This window comes from Fusarium graminearum, chromosome 2 (genome assembly GCF_000240135.3).
Source record: "Fusarium graminearum PH-1 chromosome 2, whole genome shotgun sequence".
In the NCBI taxonomy this organism is placed as follows: Eukaryota; Fungi; Ascomycota; class Sordariomycetes; order Hypocreales; family Nectriaceae; genus Fusarium; species Fusarium graminearum.
The window spans coordinates 6,123,190-6,140,586 of NC_026475.1; the positions used below are offsets into that span (position 1 = coordinate 6,123,190).

The following is a 17,397-nucleotide window of genomic DNA, read 5'->3' on the forward strand; positions in this document are numbered from 1 at the left end:
ACACCCATTCATTTTCATTGATAAATTCCACGCTGACGGCTGCTGTGTTACCTGCAGTGATCTCTACCTTGAGCCGTTATCCCGTTGTCCCATATTTGCAGATCATCCCGCTTTATCCGTCTTCCCTGTCCCAGTACAGAAGCAATGGCTGTACCTTCGAAACCTGTCAATGACAATTCTGCGGTCGAGCGTCATAACTCGATCGAAACAGAAACACCCCCTGCTGATGGCTTTGTCCCTGAGCAGACCGATGTGGAGAATCATGTCGATGATATCTCGTCGAAGATCTTGGATATCATCTTTGACTATGCATTGAACAAGTTTAATGATAGCAAGGAGAGACTTGAGTCTGGAAGACCCAAGTTCTTGGCTGTTGTGAGCAAGTTCGTTGCTGCTGGCACCCGGGTCGACATGTGTCTTCCTGCTTTCCCTTTCAAGTCGGCAAACAAGGCTTACAAGGTGTTTGGCATTCTGCCTGATAAGGCTGAAGAGCTTTCCCTTGGACGTCTCAACACCATGTGTGTCCGTATTAGCGAGATATATCCGCCAGGAGCGCAATGCATTATTATCTCCGATGGCATCGTCTACAACGGTATGTTATTCTCTAAAGATATTCCATTATAAATGATAATCCTAACAACCTGAAGACCTGTTGAGTATCTCAGACCGTGACACCTGGGCGTATGGTCAAGCTCTTCGCAAGATGGCCTCGGCCAAGGACTTCAAGCACATCGGATTCTCCAGAATCAAGGACTTGATTGACTTTCCTATGCCACCGGATCTGAGGGAAATTGCATATGTCGCCAATTGTACCAACTTCCGTCGAGCCTTTCTCAACCGCTTCGGTAAAGACGACATTGACATTGACAAGGAGATCAAGGACAACCCTGATACCATGATGACATACCTTGGGTATCGTCGGTTTCTAGAGTCCGATCTTAAGCACATATTTCCTGTTGGCAATGGCCGAACAGCCAATGACTACAGGAGAGATGTCCGATATCTTGCCAAGCAGATGCTCATTCGAGGCTATGTAAGTCTTAGTCTAAACCATAACCCGTATTCTAAGTATGTTCTAACCTTATGATGCTTAGGCTTTTGCTGGCGCTGTCAAGAATGGTTTTCCCAACCACTTGCGACTGTCTATCCACCATTCCACCGGTGAACACAAGATTTCCATGAGTCTTCTCGACACCAAGACAGGTTTTACCACCCCTTGGCACTGCTGTGTTGCTCGCATGGCAAATGGTGAATGGACCAGTGCTCCAATGGGAGAGTACCTGAAAGACTCCAACATGAAAGTTGTTCATGAAAATGGCCGTCCTAGCTATTTCCAAGAGACAATCGACGGGGCCGGTATCGAAGAGGTCTCGGCTGCTCAGCCTGTTCATATGCCTCGAATAAAGTCTCGCGATACTTCACCAGACACCAAGTCTACAATTCTGTCACCCTTCACTGGTGAGGAAGAAGAGCGCCTCAAGGTCCTCGCCAAGTCTATTTCTACCCAGCTCAAGCAACAGGATAACAAGCCCATCAACCCATTCTCTACCTCTGAGAACCCAGCTCTTGATCCCCACTCGAGCGAATTTAGCATTGCAGCCTGGCTGCAAGCTGTCATGAGCATCACATCTCGTGATCCTGAGAAGTACCCACGAGGTGTTGCTGGAGTGGCTTACAAGGATCTCTCTGCACACGGAGTTGGCGAGGCTACGGACTACCAAAAGACATTTGGCAACTATCCTCTGGAGCTGGTCAAGTTCGCGAAAAAGCTGATGAGTCAGGGTGAATCTGCCAAGATTCAAATCCTGAGGGACTTTGACGGTTTGATCAGGAGCGGAGAGATGCTTCTGGTGCTTGGACGACCAGGAAGGTAAAAACTAGAGGACTAACCAATGGTTATCAAGAATGCTGATTTGTTGCCTAGTGGCTGCTCAACATTCCTAAAGACCATTTCTGGAGAGACTAGTGGTTTCAAGATTGGGGAGGAGTCCTACCTGAACTATCAAGGCATCCCTAAGGAGACCATGCACAAGGACTTCAGAGGGGAATGTATCTACCAAGCAGAAACTGATGCTCATTTCCCTCAGTTGACCGTAGGGCAAACCTTGGATTTTGCTGGTAGGGCAAGGGTATGATTGAGAAAGCGGTATTTGTAGATTGTCACTGATTGTTTCCAAGGCCCCTCGTACGCTCATAGACGGTATAACACGCAAGGTATTCAATTTTATTATCCTTTTTATAGCAACGTTTCTTGTAGACCAAGCTGACACTGTTGGCTTCTAGACATACGTGACACATCTTCGTGATGTCGTGATGGCGGCTTTCGGTTTGTCCCACACTGTGAATACGATTGCAAGTGAACCTTTTCTAGTATTTGTAGACTGTTTCCAATTAACCTCTCCCAAGGTGGGCAACGACTTCGTTCGCGGGGTTTCCGGCGGTGAGCGTAAGCGGGTTAGTATCGCTGAAGTGTAGGTTACATTCCAAGACACTACAATGCCTTCAAATACTTATCCTATGACAGAGCAATCGGAGGTAGCGCCGTGCAGTGCTGGGACAACAGCACTCGAGGTCTCGACAGCGCCACCGCTCTCGAATTCGTACGGACATTACGAACCTCGACAAAGTTGACTGGAGCAACCGCTCTTGTCAGTGTTTATCAGGCCTCACAGTCCATATACAATGTATGTCACCATTTTAAGCTACTATCATGTCTCCTACTAATCTGCACAGGTTTTTGACAAGGTTTCTCTACTCTACGAGGGTCGTCAGATCTACTTTGGCAACATTCACGCAGCAAAGGAATTCTTCATCAACATGGGCTTTGAATGTGCGCCACGACAGGTAACTGCTGACTTTCTTACCTCTCTTACTAACCCACTGGAGCGGAGGGTTCGACCTGGGTTCCAAGGTAAGACACCCTCTACTCCAGATGACTTTGCAGCAGCATGGAAGCGGAGCAAGGATCGAGATCGTCTGTTGCAGGAGATCGATGAATTCAACAAAGAGTACCCTATCGGTGGTCCGTCTCTGGATAGCTTCAAGAAATTCCGCAAGACCGTCAAGGCAACATCACAGTGAGCTTTAGGCCTCCCCTAACCTTTCATAACTTTACCCCTCCCTTTATGATTTCCCTTCTAAACGATGGATGATGGAGAATGCGAATAATGCTGACAATACTCTGCTAGGCGCGCCAAGTCTCCCTACAACCTCTCCATTCCGCAGCAAGTCGCACTCTGCGTCCGACGAGGCTTCCAGTCGCTGAGATCCAACGCTACCCTGGTCATCATAGGGTCTCTGTTTAACTCAATTATGGCGCTGGTCGTTGGTAAGATTTCACGAATGACATGCAACAACATGGCCAGCTAACGACCATCGTATAGGTAGCATTTTCTACGACCTACCCAACACTACCGACGCATTGTACAGTCGTGGAGCACTACTTTTCTTTGGTATTCTTCTCGCAGCATTTGCTAGCGCTCTTGAGGTCGGCATTGTAAGGCACGATTAACAGTGCAATTTACTGACCTTGGGCAGATCATGACTTTATATGCGCAACGCCCTATTGTAGAGAAGCATACCAAGTATGCCTTCTATCATCCATTCACTGAAGCTGTTGGTCAGTATAAAGTATTCACTTTAGGTCGACAATCGCTGATAGTCTCAAGCCTCAATGATATGTGACCTTCCCAACAAAATTCTCACATCAATCACCTTCAATCTGGTGCTTTACTTCATGACGAACCTGAGACGTACTCCCGGTCACTTCTTTGTTTTCCTGCTTTTCACGTTCACCTGCACCTTGACCATGTCGATGTACTTCCGGAGTATTGGCGCTCTGTCCCGTTCCCTTCCCGAGGTAAGGAATCGTCGCGCCGCATTTTGGTGATGAAATATCTGACAGTAACAGGCTCTCGCTCCTGCATCCATCTTTAGTCTCGCCTTGGCGATCTACACTGGATTCTCGATCCCCATCAAGGATATGGTTCCATGGTTCCAATGGCTCAACTACCTCAATGTTAGCAACAATTGCACCCAGAGCCTCATGACGTGCTAACGATTTTCAGCCCGTTGCCTACGCATTTGAGAGCCTAATGATCAATGAGGTAATGTCTTGTGGCGCTTCGGTTGTCCCAGGCTAATACAGACAAACAGTTCCACGGTCGCACTATCGAATGCTCCAGGTTCGTACCCCAAGGCCCAACATATGAACGCGTCTCTTCAGGTGAGCGGATCTGTGCAACGACAGGAGCTGCTGCAGGTGCCGATTTTGTTGATGGTGACGTGTACCTTGACGTCAACTTCGGGTATCATCATAGCCATCTATGGAGGTAGGTCATCACCATATATGTATAGTAGGGTGCTAATCTCCATCGCCAGGAACTTTGGCATTATGATTGCATTGATGCTCTTCGGTTGTGCAGTATACTTGGTCGCCACTGAGTACATATCTGCCAAGAGGCCCAAGGGTGAGGTGCTGGTCTTCCGCCGGTCTCATATGCCTTACTTGCAGTCAAGGATGGATGAAGAAGCAGCTTCTTCTGGCAATGGCTTTGATATCCTGCCCAATCATAAGACAGCTCTTGATCCTCCCGTTGGCCTTGAGAAGCAGACTGCCATCTTCCAATGGAGCGATGTAACGTATGATATCAAGGTGAAGAAAGAGACCCGAAGACTACTTCATCAGGTTGATGGCTGGGTTCAGCCTGGGACTTTGACTGCTCTCATGGTAGGTTTCCCATTATAAAGGACTGATATGACCTGACTGACAATATTTCAGGGCATCACAGGTGCTGGCAAGACTACATTACTCGATGTACTTGCTAATCGCACCAGTGTCGGGATTGTCGATGGAGAGTTTCTTGTCAACGGCCAAGCAAGGGATACAGGATTCCAGCGCAAGACTGGATACGTCCAACAACAAGATCTTCACCTCTCAACAACAACAGTCAGGGAGGCCTTGACATTCAGTGCTCTCCTTCGACAGCCACGCACTACCTCGCGTAAGGACAAGTTACAGTATGTGGAACATGTCATCGACACTCTTGAGATGAGGTCCTATGCAGATGCCATCGTCGGTATACCTGGTGAAGGTAGGTGTTAGAACATTCACCAAGGACTAGCCTCGATGCTGATGATTCATCAACAGGTCTCAACATCGAACAGAGGAAGCGACTAACGATTGGTGTCGAGCTCGCTGCTAAGCCTGCTTTGCTTCTATTCCTGGATGAGCCCACTTCAGGTAAGTATTTGAGCTTTCTCTTTAAGCACCGTGTTAACATAATTCAGGTCTTGATAGTCAGACGGCTTGGTCAATCTGTCAACTCCTTCGCAGGCTTGCGGACAATGGCCAGGCTATTCTGTGCACAATCCACCAACCATCCGCTCATCTCTTCCAGGTCTTTGATCGCCTCCTCTTCCTTGCCATGGGAGGCAGAACAATGTACTTCGGCGACATTGGCCCTCACTCGAAAACAATGACAAGCTACTTTGAGCGTAATGGAGCTCGTACTTGCGGACCTGATGAAAACCCTGCAGAGTGGATGCTGGAAATTACCGGATCCCTCAGTGAACAGGACTGGCCGGCAATCTGGAATGAGTCCCCAGAACGCAAGGCAGTCAGAGCAGAGCTCGCTACGAAGAAGGCAGAACTCTCTCAGCGAGCAATCGCTATCACAGTCCCAAGCGACGTCGATGTCCTACGTCCATTTGCAGCACCCTTCACAACGCAACTTCATGTCGTTTTGAAACGGGTATTCCAGCAATACTGGCGCACTCCTTCATACCTCTACTCTAAGGTTGCGCTTTGTTTGTCCAGTGTAAGTCTTACTTCTCCAGCATTATACATCAGTTTTTAACAAAACCAGGCACTCTTCATTGGATTCTCATTTTGGCAGTTGTCCAACTCTCTTCACGGACTGCAGAATCAGATGTATGCCATTTTTATGCTACTTGTCATCTTTGCCAATGTCTGCTCGCAGATCATGCCACATTATGATGCTCAGCGGGCCCTTTACCAGTCTCGGGAAAGCCCATCCAAGACTTATTCATGGCAGGTATTTGTACTCTCCAATTTGCTCGTTGAGATCCCTTGGAACTCTCTATCGGCGCTTCTCATCTTCGTATCCTGGTACTATCCCATTGGGCTTCGACACAATGCTTTGGAGGTAAATGAGGGCCCAGAAAGAGAGGCTCTTATGTTTTTGTTTATTCTCGCCTTCATGAATTTTGCTGGAACGTTTACAAATATGGTTTTGTCTGCTGTCGGTTCTGCTGAGGCTGCTGGCAACTTGACTAACCTACTACATTCTCTATCTTTGATCTTCTGCGGGTATGCTCATGAACCTAACTGATATAATTACTGGCTAATACTACATCAGAATCCTCGTGTCACCCGACGCTATGCCTGGGTTCTGGATCTTCATGTACAGGGTGTCACCATTCACCTACTTCTTCTCTGGCGTTCTTTCCGTCGGTCTCGGCAACTCACACATCTCCTGTTCCACAGAGGAGTATTTGCATTTCTCTCCGCCACCTTCTATGAACTGCTCTGCTTATCTGGAACCTTACATCGAAGCGTTCGATGGCTACCTTACATCAGAAAGCATGGGATCAACTACGGAGTGTGTTTTCTGCAGTGGGAACGACACAAATATTTTCCTTGAAACGGTGAGTGCAAACTACGACGACCGTTGGAGGAACTTTGGTATTTTCTGGGTGTACATCATTTTCAACATGGCAGCAGCACCTTTGCTGTTCTGGCTCACCAAAGTGCCGAAGGACAAGATGAGCATTGGGAAGAAAGGAAAGGGTCCGGAAGTTAAGAGTGACAACGTGAGTGCGGAATGAGAGGACACATATACGATAGATGCTTGACTAAATGTGTGATGGTTTCGTCAAGGTATCGGGAAATTAGACTGTTCGAGGTGGAAAATACAAAATTAGCAATTTATTTTATGCAATTCAGATCATAATTTCATGTCATTTATTTCCAAACCCTAAAGCTTGAAGATTGCTTCCTACTACTATAGGTATCATGCTTGTCTAAGACATGTAAACTTTGATGTTTTGAGATGCTGACAAATCTTGCGACAAAACTCGCTACCCCTCACTGCACTGTCAAGCTGTGAATTGCCCATCATCTCTTGCTAAAGTATCCTGCTTCACTTCTGGTCAATTGAACACCATGTCTCCTCCTACCAAATATGCTGTCGCCCTATTTCCTGGATTCCAGGCACTAGACGTGTTTGGCCCCCTCGATGTCTTGAACTTCACATCCAAACGGCAGCATATGGAAGTGTCCCTTCTGCACGCTTCACTCGATCCCGTGTCCACGTTTGTGGAGGGCGGACCTGCTTGCATCGGACAAAGCGTTGTACCTACCCACACATACGAGACGGCACCAGATGATATAGAGGTTCTTCTTGTTCCGGGCGGCTTTGGTGCCAGGGATCCAGAGAACGTCATGAGAGTTCGCCAGTTTGTCAAGGAGAGATATCCCAAGCTCAAGTATCTCTTGACAGTCTGCACCGGAAGTGCGATTGTGGCCCAGACAGGGATTCTGGATGGTAGAGAAGCCACCAGTAACAAGAGATCCTTTGATTGGGTGGGTGTTGTCTGCCAATTCCAAGTCTTTAACTAACCAGCGTCAGGTGCTAACTCAGGGGGCCAATGTGAAGTGGGCACGAAATGCCAGATGGGTGGTCGACGGCAATATCTGGACTTCTTCTGGCATCTCAGCTGGCATCGACATGACGTATGCGTTCATTGCCGAGCAATATGGACAGGATATTGCAGACGATACGGCTAAAGGCTCTGAATATGTACGCAACACTGATCCTAATGCTGATCCGTTTGCGGTTTAATATTCAAGTACTTATTTGTATCTTCTCTTTTGAAAGTCCATCTTATGAAGTTAATATTTAGTATTACTAAAACTCATGCTGTACATCCAAGTTTCGGCACTCGGTGTTGCTGGAAGTCCGTCCTATAAATCTAAGTTTCGGTACTCGGTATTGCTCGAAGTCCGTCCCACGTATCTGGCACCGGTCCAACACTAGTTATCCAATCTTGCCTTGCTAACGTTATCGGATCGGATAGTCAAGGTCGGAAGCCGGGATGCATCTCGCACCAAGTCATCCTTCGCGATCCCCTAAGAGTTCTATCATGTCTAATCAAAGTGGCGGTCCTCGTTCAGGTGGTTTCATTCGATCTGATTGTTGTAGTCGCGATGTCCTCCTCACTTGAAAATATGATATCAACTTTTCATGTAAGCAGGAGGCTTTGAGAGATCTGAAGCGATATTCTTGGCAAGGAAAGTGGAACCACGTTATGGGCATACCGCGGGATTGTGCCGGAAGAAGCGCCTCGAGACGCACATAAAGTTCTACAGGGACATCACTAGCTATCCAAAGCCTAAACAATGGTCCTAACGAAGATAGCGGTAAGGGCCCATGTGGTTTACCACACGTTCATAGGGTCTAATGAAGTAAGTATTCATATTTCTAGTCAAGTTATGCAAGTAAACATGCTGAACTCTGCTCTTCCACCCTGTGGAAAAGTCCCTGGTGAACTTAAACGAGCTTTCCCAGCGTCTCAAAGAAGTTTTGAGTCTCCTTCACCCACGGACCGGGGACGCTCACTGCAGGGAAGTGGCCCCCAAAGTTGTGGGTTGATAAGTAGACAATGTTGGCAGTACGCTCGAGCCATTCCCGAGGCTACATGACTCATTAGCTAACGTGAGACTTCATCGGCCAGAGCAATCATCCAGATCCACTCGGCAATAACAATGCTACATACCGCCTTCGAAAACTGCCTGAACTCAGGGTATGGACCATTAGGGTATAACCATTGTGATACTCCAGTCGGAATGCTCGTCTTGGGGAAGTTCATGACTTCAGGCTAAGTTAAACGAAATATTAGCTCATGCGCTGAAACTGGACTATAGGATTCTAGTGACTTGGTACAAACCTGAAAGAATTCTTTGTAGGTCCTCAGATTCCCATATGGCCCCTGGATCCACAGCATCAACGTTGCTGTGATAATCTCTTCGTGGGAATAGTCGTAGTCATCGCAGACAGTATGCATCAAATGCCACAGCCAGGCTGCATATCCCACCGGAGAGTCAGCCATGGCGGCAGCTAATGCCAGAGGTTTCTTCGTTTGCACAGTAGAATATGCGGTGTGGCCATCCCCCCACGCCAGCATTGATCGAGTGTATGCAGCCTCCGGTTCACTGAGCTGTTTCTTTTCAAGCTTTTCGACATCTGCCTGCGTAGGAAATGGCAGGAAGAAGTCGGAAAAATGGCCAATGACGTTTGAACCAACATCGTGAACCATCCACATCGCTACCCACCAGCCAAGGTCTGTACTAACAATGCCATAGCGGCCATAACCTAATTTCGCCATAAGTGCATCCATCGCGAAACCCATCTCGCGCGGGCCAAGGCCTGGGCGCGTTGGAGCCGGGCTGAAGCCGAAACCAGGAAGGTCGGGCGCCACAATATGATAGGACTTGCCATTTTCTCCCGAGGTAAGCGGCTTAATCACCTTCTCCCAATCCAGATGTGTTGACGGCCAGCCATGAAGAAGCAGTAAAGGTATGGCACTTTCATCGTTTGACCGCTCATGAACGAAGTGGAGTGGAAGAGACTCTTTGTAGTCACTGACGACAGGGATCGTAATGGTGAAATGATGGAAACTGGAGTTCATCCTTTCTTCAACCTTGTTCCAGTCATACGATTCGGCCCAATATTTGGCGAGAGCAGCTACTCTTGTAGCGGGAACACCGTCGGACCAATCCTCGCTAGTTTCATATTGCAGATCCACCGAGGGACGGTAACAACTGGCCTTCTGCCGAGCTTCGAGGATGAGCTCTGGCTGGACTTCGATACGGAATGGGCGAGGCGAAGGGCCAAAGTCCTCTGGTTTAATCGAAAGCGGCAAGGTAGACAAAGCCATTGGCGACATTTTGTTGAGGGAGAGGGAATAAGACAGTGGATAATCTAATACAAGTAGTTACGGTTGTGATGGATTTTAACTGCCTAGCTCTCTTAGACTTTTTCTTTATATGTTTACATGTATATCGTCAGTGTGTCATTTTCACATCGTACGCATGGATAGATGAATAATAGTAAATAGACAATGGAGTTGGGGCAACAGAAAAGGTAGTCGGAGCAATGAGAACTCCGAAGGCCCAGTTTGTAGCTTTTGATTTCAAAGCAAAGTAACATTGCGAAATCTAATAGTATAACAAGGCATTATTTAGTGGATCTCTTGGTAAAGTATTATTATTAAATAGCAGTATGAAATGAATTAAAGGTAATACAGTAATAACGTATATATATATAAGTATATTTCCTACTTTAATAATATAAAAGAGTACACAAAGAGGTTATATAGTAACTAAGCTAGTGCTAAGGAGCTATAGTACGAACTGTTATATATCAAATACCTTCAGTTTAACAGTAACTAATCGCTCTTGGTCTTATCCATTGCCCAACGTCCAGTGAACTGTCGGATCTTCTTGCCCCAGATGAAGATAAAGACACCAATGACACCAAATGCTCCAGTCAAACCACCAAAGACGGCAAAGGCGCCGTCGTAGCCGTTTCTGTCAATGAAAGGAGAGATACCGTAGGAAACGCCAAATGACATGACACCGCGCATCGCACAGATGATGACAAGTAGAGGGCCAGCACGCTGAGGGTAGCTGTCCAGAAGGTACGTGATAGCAACGATATTGGCTCCGACAAAGGCAAAGTAATAAGCTGAGAAGTATGTTAGTTTTTTATTAGACAGTAAGTTTGTTCACTAAACTTACCAGCAACTGCCCAGACGAAAACAAACCAATGGTAGTTCTCAGGGTGGGTAGCACCCATGCCATATAGCACTGCCGTGAAGACACCAACGATAATGGGGAAAGCGAGAGGAATGATGCGAACCTCAGGCTCATGCATTCCGTTGCGACGGTTGGCAAACCACTTGATCAGCATGTCAGATCCATAACCAAAGCAAGGAAGGGCGACCAGAGAAGTGACGATTTGGCCGGCGTTGACATAACTAGCTGAAGACTGGGGCCAGTTGTAGGGAGGGCTTGTGACGATGTGACCGTAAGTGGTACCAATGGCGATGTTCACACCAAGTGTGAGACCGTTCAAGAGCAAGGCCCACATGACGTTGGGGAAGAGCATAAGACTAAAGGTTTGCTAGACAGGGGTTAGCAAGGTCGAGACTTTCATGGAAATGAGCTAGCTTACTGTGAAGATCTCCACAACCTTGTTCCACTCAGGTTCACCGACCCAGAGTCGCAGGTCAGATCGCCAAGTTCGGGGAGCAAAGTTAACGTAATCAAGCTCAGGGCGCTCAGTACAGAGGATAACAGTTGCCTCATCATCGGAGCCACCGCTGGCTTGGTAGGATGAGCTGGGGCGGTAGTACTTGGTCTCAGGGACGAAGAAAAAGGTCAGGATCAAGCAAACGGCTGACAGAATGGCACCGAGACCGTACCACCACCCGGGAGAGATAGCTTCGGCGATGGGACCAGCGAAGATGACAAAGACGGCTGTGGCGATAGTCTGAATGGTCTGTTGAATCATCATGCACCGGCCTCTCTCGTGGAGGAAAAAGATTTCCTGCTTCCGTTAGACATATCCTGCAAACATGCTACTGGACGTATTTACCTGTGTGATCATGGGCACGAGAGCCTCACTTTGTCCAGCAGACAGTCCAAGAATAACACGTCCTGCGAGATGCCACTCGTAGTTGGTTGCACCTGCGCACAAGCCAGCGCTCATTATCATGATGATTGTAGCTGCGATGAGAACGATTCGTCGACCGACTGCGATACCGATGGGCATTCCGATCAAGTTACCGATACCCCTATAGAGATATCAGTTATGTCACCGGTTGATGCTAGGTATTGGAGGGAAGCTCACATAAAGAGTGTGGGATAAGTCATCAAGTGCGTGATGTCGGCATAGCCCTTGCCAGCAGCTGAATAGGCTGGGATGTAGAAACCCAGAAGGCCTCCAAATCCTGATACCAAGGCCAAACCAATTGTCGAGACTTGTCCAATGTTAATCGTTGTGTCTAATGCGTTCGGGATCGGAATTGCACGTACAGAGCGAGATGATGATGAGGACAGTGGCCTTTTGCCACATCTTCATGTTCAGGGGGTCTTGTCAAGTCAGCACTTTAATCGGACGTTGAAGAGTTGTCAAAATCTCACCTCTGGGGTCAGCGGTGGGGGTTGGGATGAAGACAGTCTTGCCCTCAGTGAGCTTGACTGTGCCGCTGATTTCGACCTTTGATTTGGAGATCTGGATCACGTCGAGAGAATCCCTTTCGAGATGTTCGACGTGATTGACATCGGACTTGGTATCCATGATGATGGATTTGTTGCTAAAGGTGTCTGTGTGTTGAACTGGCTTGCTTGCTGAGGAAGCTGAGGAAAAGAGTCTCCAGATCGACGCCATAGCTGAGGACTTTATAGATATTGGACAGACGAGCCAAGAGATAACGAAAGATGGGAAAAACAAGGAGGTGATTATCCCTCGCTAGGCAAATGTCAATGCTTGGTCTTGGCTGGTGCATCTCCCCGCAAAACCTTGTTTCCCCGCAGGAGGACCACATCCCGAAGTCTTGGGTAGCTTGCGTAGATGAAGCTGGTTAGACTTATCACGAACCGAGATCCGCCACCCCGGATTCTACCCCGGATTTTGGGGTTTTGGACCGAACCGAGTCTCGACCCTTGCTGTGGCGTTTTCACTAACGACCCCCATGCCAAGTGTCTGGGCTTACATGGCCTATCACGCGGTGTCAATTGCAAAACCCACTGCCGATATGCGTGTTCAAACGTGACAGACAACAGAGACACATGCACGTTGAGATTCAGTTCCATGCAATTTTAGTGCAATGTGACAAGACGACAAGGCAATCTAGATTTGTTGAGTCTCCTCTAACAGCACTAAAGATACCCCAAGGTTGTCAACCCATTCTGCTGGGACGAATTATCCAGACTGCTATCGTGACACTAAGATATCCGAAGTCTTGACCATTATCGGTTCGGAAACAAACAAAGAGACTTGGAGACACATCAGTATGAAGAATTTAGTGTAGATTGCAAATAACTATGATACTGTAACAAGATCTTTGTCCGCCCTGGACTATTGTACTTTCAAAATGACATTCCCATAACCATCTTTTACTCGTCATAAGACTTGACACCCGCCAATCTCAAGATCTGATCTGTCACCTCGGGCTTCTCAAATGGTTCTGTGCGGTACTTGGGGCAGATCTCGCCATTCCTCATTGGCTTCTCTTGTGCGATGCGGATGTTGCTGTAGAATAGTTAGCGATGCAACGATAAGTCAGAGTACGTAACCATGAGTGACTTACCAATGGGGCCAATGGGTAGTGCCTGTGAATGTCTCAAAACAATAGGCCTTGGCCTTAAGTGCCTCTTCAGTTGCAAATTTTCTTGGTGTCATGCAGACATATTGGACGTGGCGGATCTGGTCACCCTCGGGGAACTTGGCATAGTGCATGGTGCGAGAGTCCCAGAGAACAAAATCACCGGGCTCCATGTTGACCTTGTACATCTCGCAGCCTCTGTCCTCGAACCACTTGACGTCCTTCTTGCTGAAAAGGAAGAGGTCCATGTACTTGATCTCAGGTGGGGGAGCATCCTCGTGATCAGCAGACTCTCTCTTGTGAGCAAAGAACTCGTTGAAAAGCTTAGATGAGCCCTTCATCAAAACCAGACCACCATCCTTGTCGCCGTTGGGAGCAAAGTTCAGAAGACCCTGGACAGCTTGCATTCCCTTTCGCTCAGGGTTCTGGTCACAGTGGGGCCAGGGGCTCCAGGTGATGTCTGTACGGTTGGGCAAAGAGATGTTGAGGCCGTCGAAAGAACAGAGGAGCTCCTTGGTCTCCCAGAGCTTCTCAAAGATCTCAACAACCTTGGGTTCGGTTCTGGCCTCCCAAGCCATCTTCTCATGAGTGGCACCATAGCCGTAGTACATGCCACCCTTGAAGCTGACGGGGAGGTGATCGGCGTTCCAAGTGCTGGGGTCCTTGTCGTCAAAGCCGAGCTCAAACTTCTTGAGCCACTCAATCTGTTTGTCGCAGTAGTACTGAGCTCTCTCGGGGCTAATCACGTTCTTGATGACAACGCAGCCTGTCTTGTGGAACTCATCTCGCCAGTCGCCATAGACGGCATTGGGGTCGAACTCAACCAAGTCCTTGGTCTCGAACCGAGCAGCGACTGTTTGGGTCGGCTCAACTGTGACTGTGGTAGACATATTTTGAAGATTGTATGAAAGGGATAATAGATGTGATGTGATGGAACAGAGTTGAAAGTGTTGTGTTGTTGATGATGAGAAACGCTAAGATGACCTTGAGGCTGAAGCTAGTTATATCTCTGATCCGGGCCTCAGAAGTGAGAATATGGGGTAATGAGAGCCCTAACCGGCTCGGAATCAGATTTGCACGGTTGAGGAGAGGAGAGCTGAGCAGTATTTCGGTTCGGTGTACTTCGGTTCGGACCGGACTCTGTTGTATTCGGATCATGTCTCAAGTGACACTAGTTGTAGCCGCTATCTGCAACCTGACAGGGTCAACCATTGGGCTTGACATCGAGCCTCAAGGAACATGATAATGCCAGTACCAATCGGAGACTTTCAATTAGGAATGATAGTTCCCACTTTGTGGTTGCATGATCAACCGTGTTGCATCCCCGCGATATTTTCCCCTCATCTTTGATGTTACCCCGTGGGGGATTTTAGCCCGAACCGACCCTTGACCCAGTCGACCAATCTGGTGAGAGACGAAATAAGCAGGTCACATTTAGTGGCTGGGTCGGAACAATCTGCTTACTTATTTCTTTCATTGTTGTTTTAGGCCGTAAACGTGTAACCGAATGCGGGAAATCATCTCTCGTTAGCCCTGAAGCTCCCCACTACCTGTTCACGATTCTTATCATTAGACCGAGGACTTTAAAGAAGCTCTTCAATCTCTCTACAGGATCAGCCAGGCAAGAGAATTATTTACATATTTACCAAATTACTCAATTACTTCTCAAGAATTAATTGTCCAGGACAACAAAGACACCATCTTTACGAGTGTCATCTTTGAGGCGATTTGCCTTGACTCAATTCTTGGTCATCTACCTTCCAAACCTTTACCCCAACTCAGTCAATATGCCTCCCCCTGTCCAAGTCGCCTTCAAGCCCCTCAACAAGCCCGAGGTTGGCGACAATGGTTACGTTGAGCCTACTATTGGCAAGACAGAAGTCCTAAAAAAGGGCTCTGCTCCTTTCAATGCCAGAACTCTCGACTCTGATATCCGCATCGATCACGATGTTGAGGTTATCGTTCGTGATGGCTGCCGTCTCTACGTCGATATCTACCGTCCCACAGGCTCAGAAAAGGTACCCGTTATCGTTTCTTGGTCTCCCTATGGAAAGAAGTACTCGGCTCTGGACATGATCTTCAATGTCTGTGTCTGGGCCTGCTGCTTAACAAAGGACGACGTCAGCGGTCTGGAGAAGTTTGAAGGTCTAGACCCTGCCTGGTGGGTTAACCAAGGTTATGCTATCGCACACGTTGATGCTCGAGGAGCTGGCAACAGTGACGGAGACGCAGTCTGCATGGGTGCCCAGGAAGCAGAGGACGCCCATGATGTTATTGAGGAGCTGGCAAAGCTTCCCTGGTGCAATGGCAATGTCGGCATGGCTGGAAACTCATACCTGGCCATTATGCAATGGCAAGCCGCTGCTCAGAATCCACCATCATTGAAGGCCATCGCACCCTGGGAGGGTTCTGGAGACATCTTCCGAGAACAGTTCTGCCGTGGTGGTTGGTTCACCATGAGTAACTTCGATCTTATCACAACGCTTGTTATTAAGGTACGTTAAACCCTACCTACTCAGATCTCTGAGTCCACTACAAATTAAAATTAATACTGACTATTTGGGAATAGGGCCAACACGGAGTCGAGGATATCGCAGAGATGTACCGTCGCAGTCCTCAAGCCAACGCCTACTGGAATGATAAGCGTGTTGACTTCAGCAAGATTGACATACCAGTTTTCATCACTGGCTCTGATCTTAGTCAGATTCACACCATGGGTGCTGTGAGAGGCTGGATGGAGTTGAGCAGTGAGAAGAAGTGGATCAAATGGTGTGGACATCAGGAGTGGTTTGAGCTCTACGGTGTCAAGGAGAGCTACCCTGAGCTTAAGGTATGTCCTTATCTAACAATAAATAACTGAATACATGGCTAACTATTCGCAGAAATACTTTGACAAGTACCTCAAGGGCATCGACAACGATTGGGAAGACACACCTCGAGTTCGCTGGGCAACGCTACAGTTTGACGAAGGCAAGGTCAAGAGCGACATCGAGCTTCCCGATTTCCCTGTTCCCGGCACCGACTACCGATCATTCTACCTAGGTGACAGCAGTGCACTTCTCGATTCTGCTCCTTCATCTGGTATTTCCACCTACAACTCTGAAGATCGGTGGTCCATTTCCAAGTTCCGCTACACATTCGACAAGCACACACGAATCATCGGTATGCCCAAGGCTGAGCTATACATGAGCTGTGATGACTTTGACGATATGGTCGTCTTCTGCCAGGTCCGTAAGCTGGACAAATCTGGCAAGGAACTGAGCCATCTGCAATTCCCCATCGAAAAGACCCCTGTGAAAGCCATTTCAGAAATGGCAGAGAAGGAGCGCCAGAGTCTCACATTACACAACGGTGCTATGGGTATCTTGCGTGCCTCTCAAAGGAAGATCGATGAGAAGAAATCGATCCACCCACAGTTCCCCTTCCACCCTCACGATGAGGTCCAAAAGATTCCCAAGGGCGAAGTGGTCAAGCTTGAGATTGGTATTTGGTGTATGGGTGTCGACTACGAGGAGGGTGAGAGTCTTCAGCTTGATATCCTGGGCCAATACCCTGGATTCAACGAGACTGCTGCGTTCTCCAAGCCAAGGCCGGAGAACGAGAAGAACAAGGGCCAGCATAAGATTCACTATGGTGGCGATTACCCAAGCAGGATTATACTGCCTATTGTTTAAATGGATGAGCTTGGAATAGATAGTTGAGCAAGTAGTAGACTATGTAATTTCTCTACCTCAATATGTATCAAAGATGGCATTCGAGTGTTGAAATAATGGAAAATGGAAAATGGAAACGAAAAGAACCCAGGGCCCTTGCACCAATCTTGAGGTTGCGTTTTATCGCTAGTATAGTTGCCGTTCGAAGTCTTATGTCGAATTTGGTCATAGTCATCTGAAAGTCTGTCGAGGCGATTTTGGCCAAAGGTCAAAACTCTACGGCTTAGGTGTTCCACGGAGGAATAGTGAGTATGGATTGACTTTTTTTAGT

The 17,397-nt window shown here is 47.8% G+C and overlaps 6 protein-coding genes across 6 annotated transcripts; 3 read left to right on the forward strand and 3 right to left on the reverse strand.

Annotated features, from left to right (window-relative positions):
- Positions 1-144: 144 nt before the first annotated feature.
- Positions 145-6,849, forward strand: FGSG_03735 (uncharacterized protein; the record flags this gene model as incomplete). The annotated part of the gene is made up of 21 exons (XM_011323655.1): positions 145-592; positions 648-1,033; positions 1,095-1,870; positions 1,925-2,129; positions 2,284-2,326; positions 2,381-2,471; positions 2,525-2,684; positions 2,734-2,911; positions 2,945-3,077; positions 3,189-3,328; positions 3,384-3,496; positions 3,538-3,619; positions 3,669-3,859; positions 3,911-4,018; positions 4,156-4,331; positions 4,381-4,729; positions 4,781-5,093; positions 5,150-5,242; positions 5,290-5,819; positions 5,925-6,331; positions 6,381-6,849. 21 exons carry the CDS (start codon positions 145-147, stop codon positions 6,847-6,849), a joined length of 5,391 nt encoding a protein of 1,796 aa, XP_011321957.1.
- A 337-nt stretch (positions 6,850-7,186) lies between these two features.
- On the forward strand, positions 7,187-7,865 carry FGSG_03734 (uncharacterized protein; the record flags this gene model as incomplete). The annotated part of the gene is made up of 2 exons (XM_011323656.1): positions 7,187-7,606; positions 7,653-7,865. 2 exons carry the CDS (start codon positions 7,187-7,189, stop codon positions 7,863-7,865), a joined length of 633 nt encoding a protein of 210 aa, XP_011321958.1.
- Positions 7,866-8,573: 708 nt separating this feature from the next.
- On the reverse strand, positions 8,574-9,969 carry FGSG_03733 (uncharacterized protein; the record flags this gene model as incomplete). The annotated part of the gene is made up of 3 exons (XM_011323657.1): positions 8,574-8,717; positions 8,800-8,901; positions 8,971-9,969. 3 exons carry the CDS (start codon positions 9,967-9,969, stop codon positions 8,574-8,576), a joined length of 1,245 nt encoding a protein of 414 aa, XP_011321959.1.
- Positions 9,970-10,470: 501 nt separating this feature from the next.
- FGSG_03732 (uncharacterized protein) lies at positions 10,471-12,386 on the reverse strand (the record flags this gene model as incomplete). Its single annotated transcript, XM_011323658.1, has 7 exons — positions 10,471-10,769; positions 10,823-11,207; positions 11,259-11,633; positions 11,682-11,880; positions 11,937-12,066; positions 12,122-12,178; positions 12,230-12,386. The coding sequence occupies 7 exons, from the start codon at positions 12,384-12,386 to the stop codon at positions 10,471-10,473; spliced, it is 1,602 nt and encodes a 533-aa protein (XP_011321960.1).
- Positions 12,387-13,204: 818 nt separating this feature from the next.
- Positions 13,205-14,303, reverse strand: FGSG_03731 (uncharacterized protein; the record flags this gene model as incomplete). Its single annotated transcript, XM_011323659.1, has 2 exons — positions 13,205-13,340; positions 13,399-14,303. The coding sequence occupies 2 exons, from the start codon at positions 14,301-14,303 to the stop codon at positions 13,205-13,207; spliced, it is 1,041 nt and encodes a 346-aa protein (XP_011321961.1).
- Positions 14,304-15,200: 897 nt separating this feature from the next.
- Positions 15,201-17,087, forward strand: FGSG_03730 (uncharacterized protein; the record flags this gene model as incomplete). The annotated part of the gene is made up of 3 exons (XM_011323660.1): positions 15,201-15,908; positions 15,983-16,243; positions 16,296-17,087. The coding sequence occupies 3 exons, from the start codon at positions 15,201-15,203 to the stop codon at positions 17,085-17,087; spliced, it is 1,761 nt and encodes a 586-aa protein (XP_011321962.1).
- Positions 17,088-17,397: the final 310 nt, after the last annotated feature.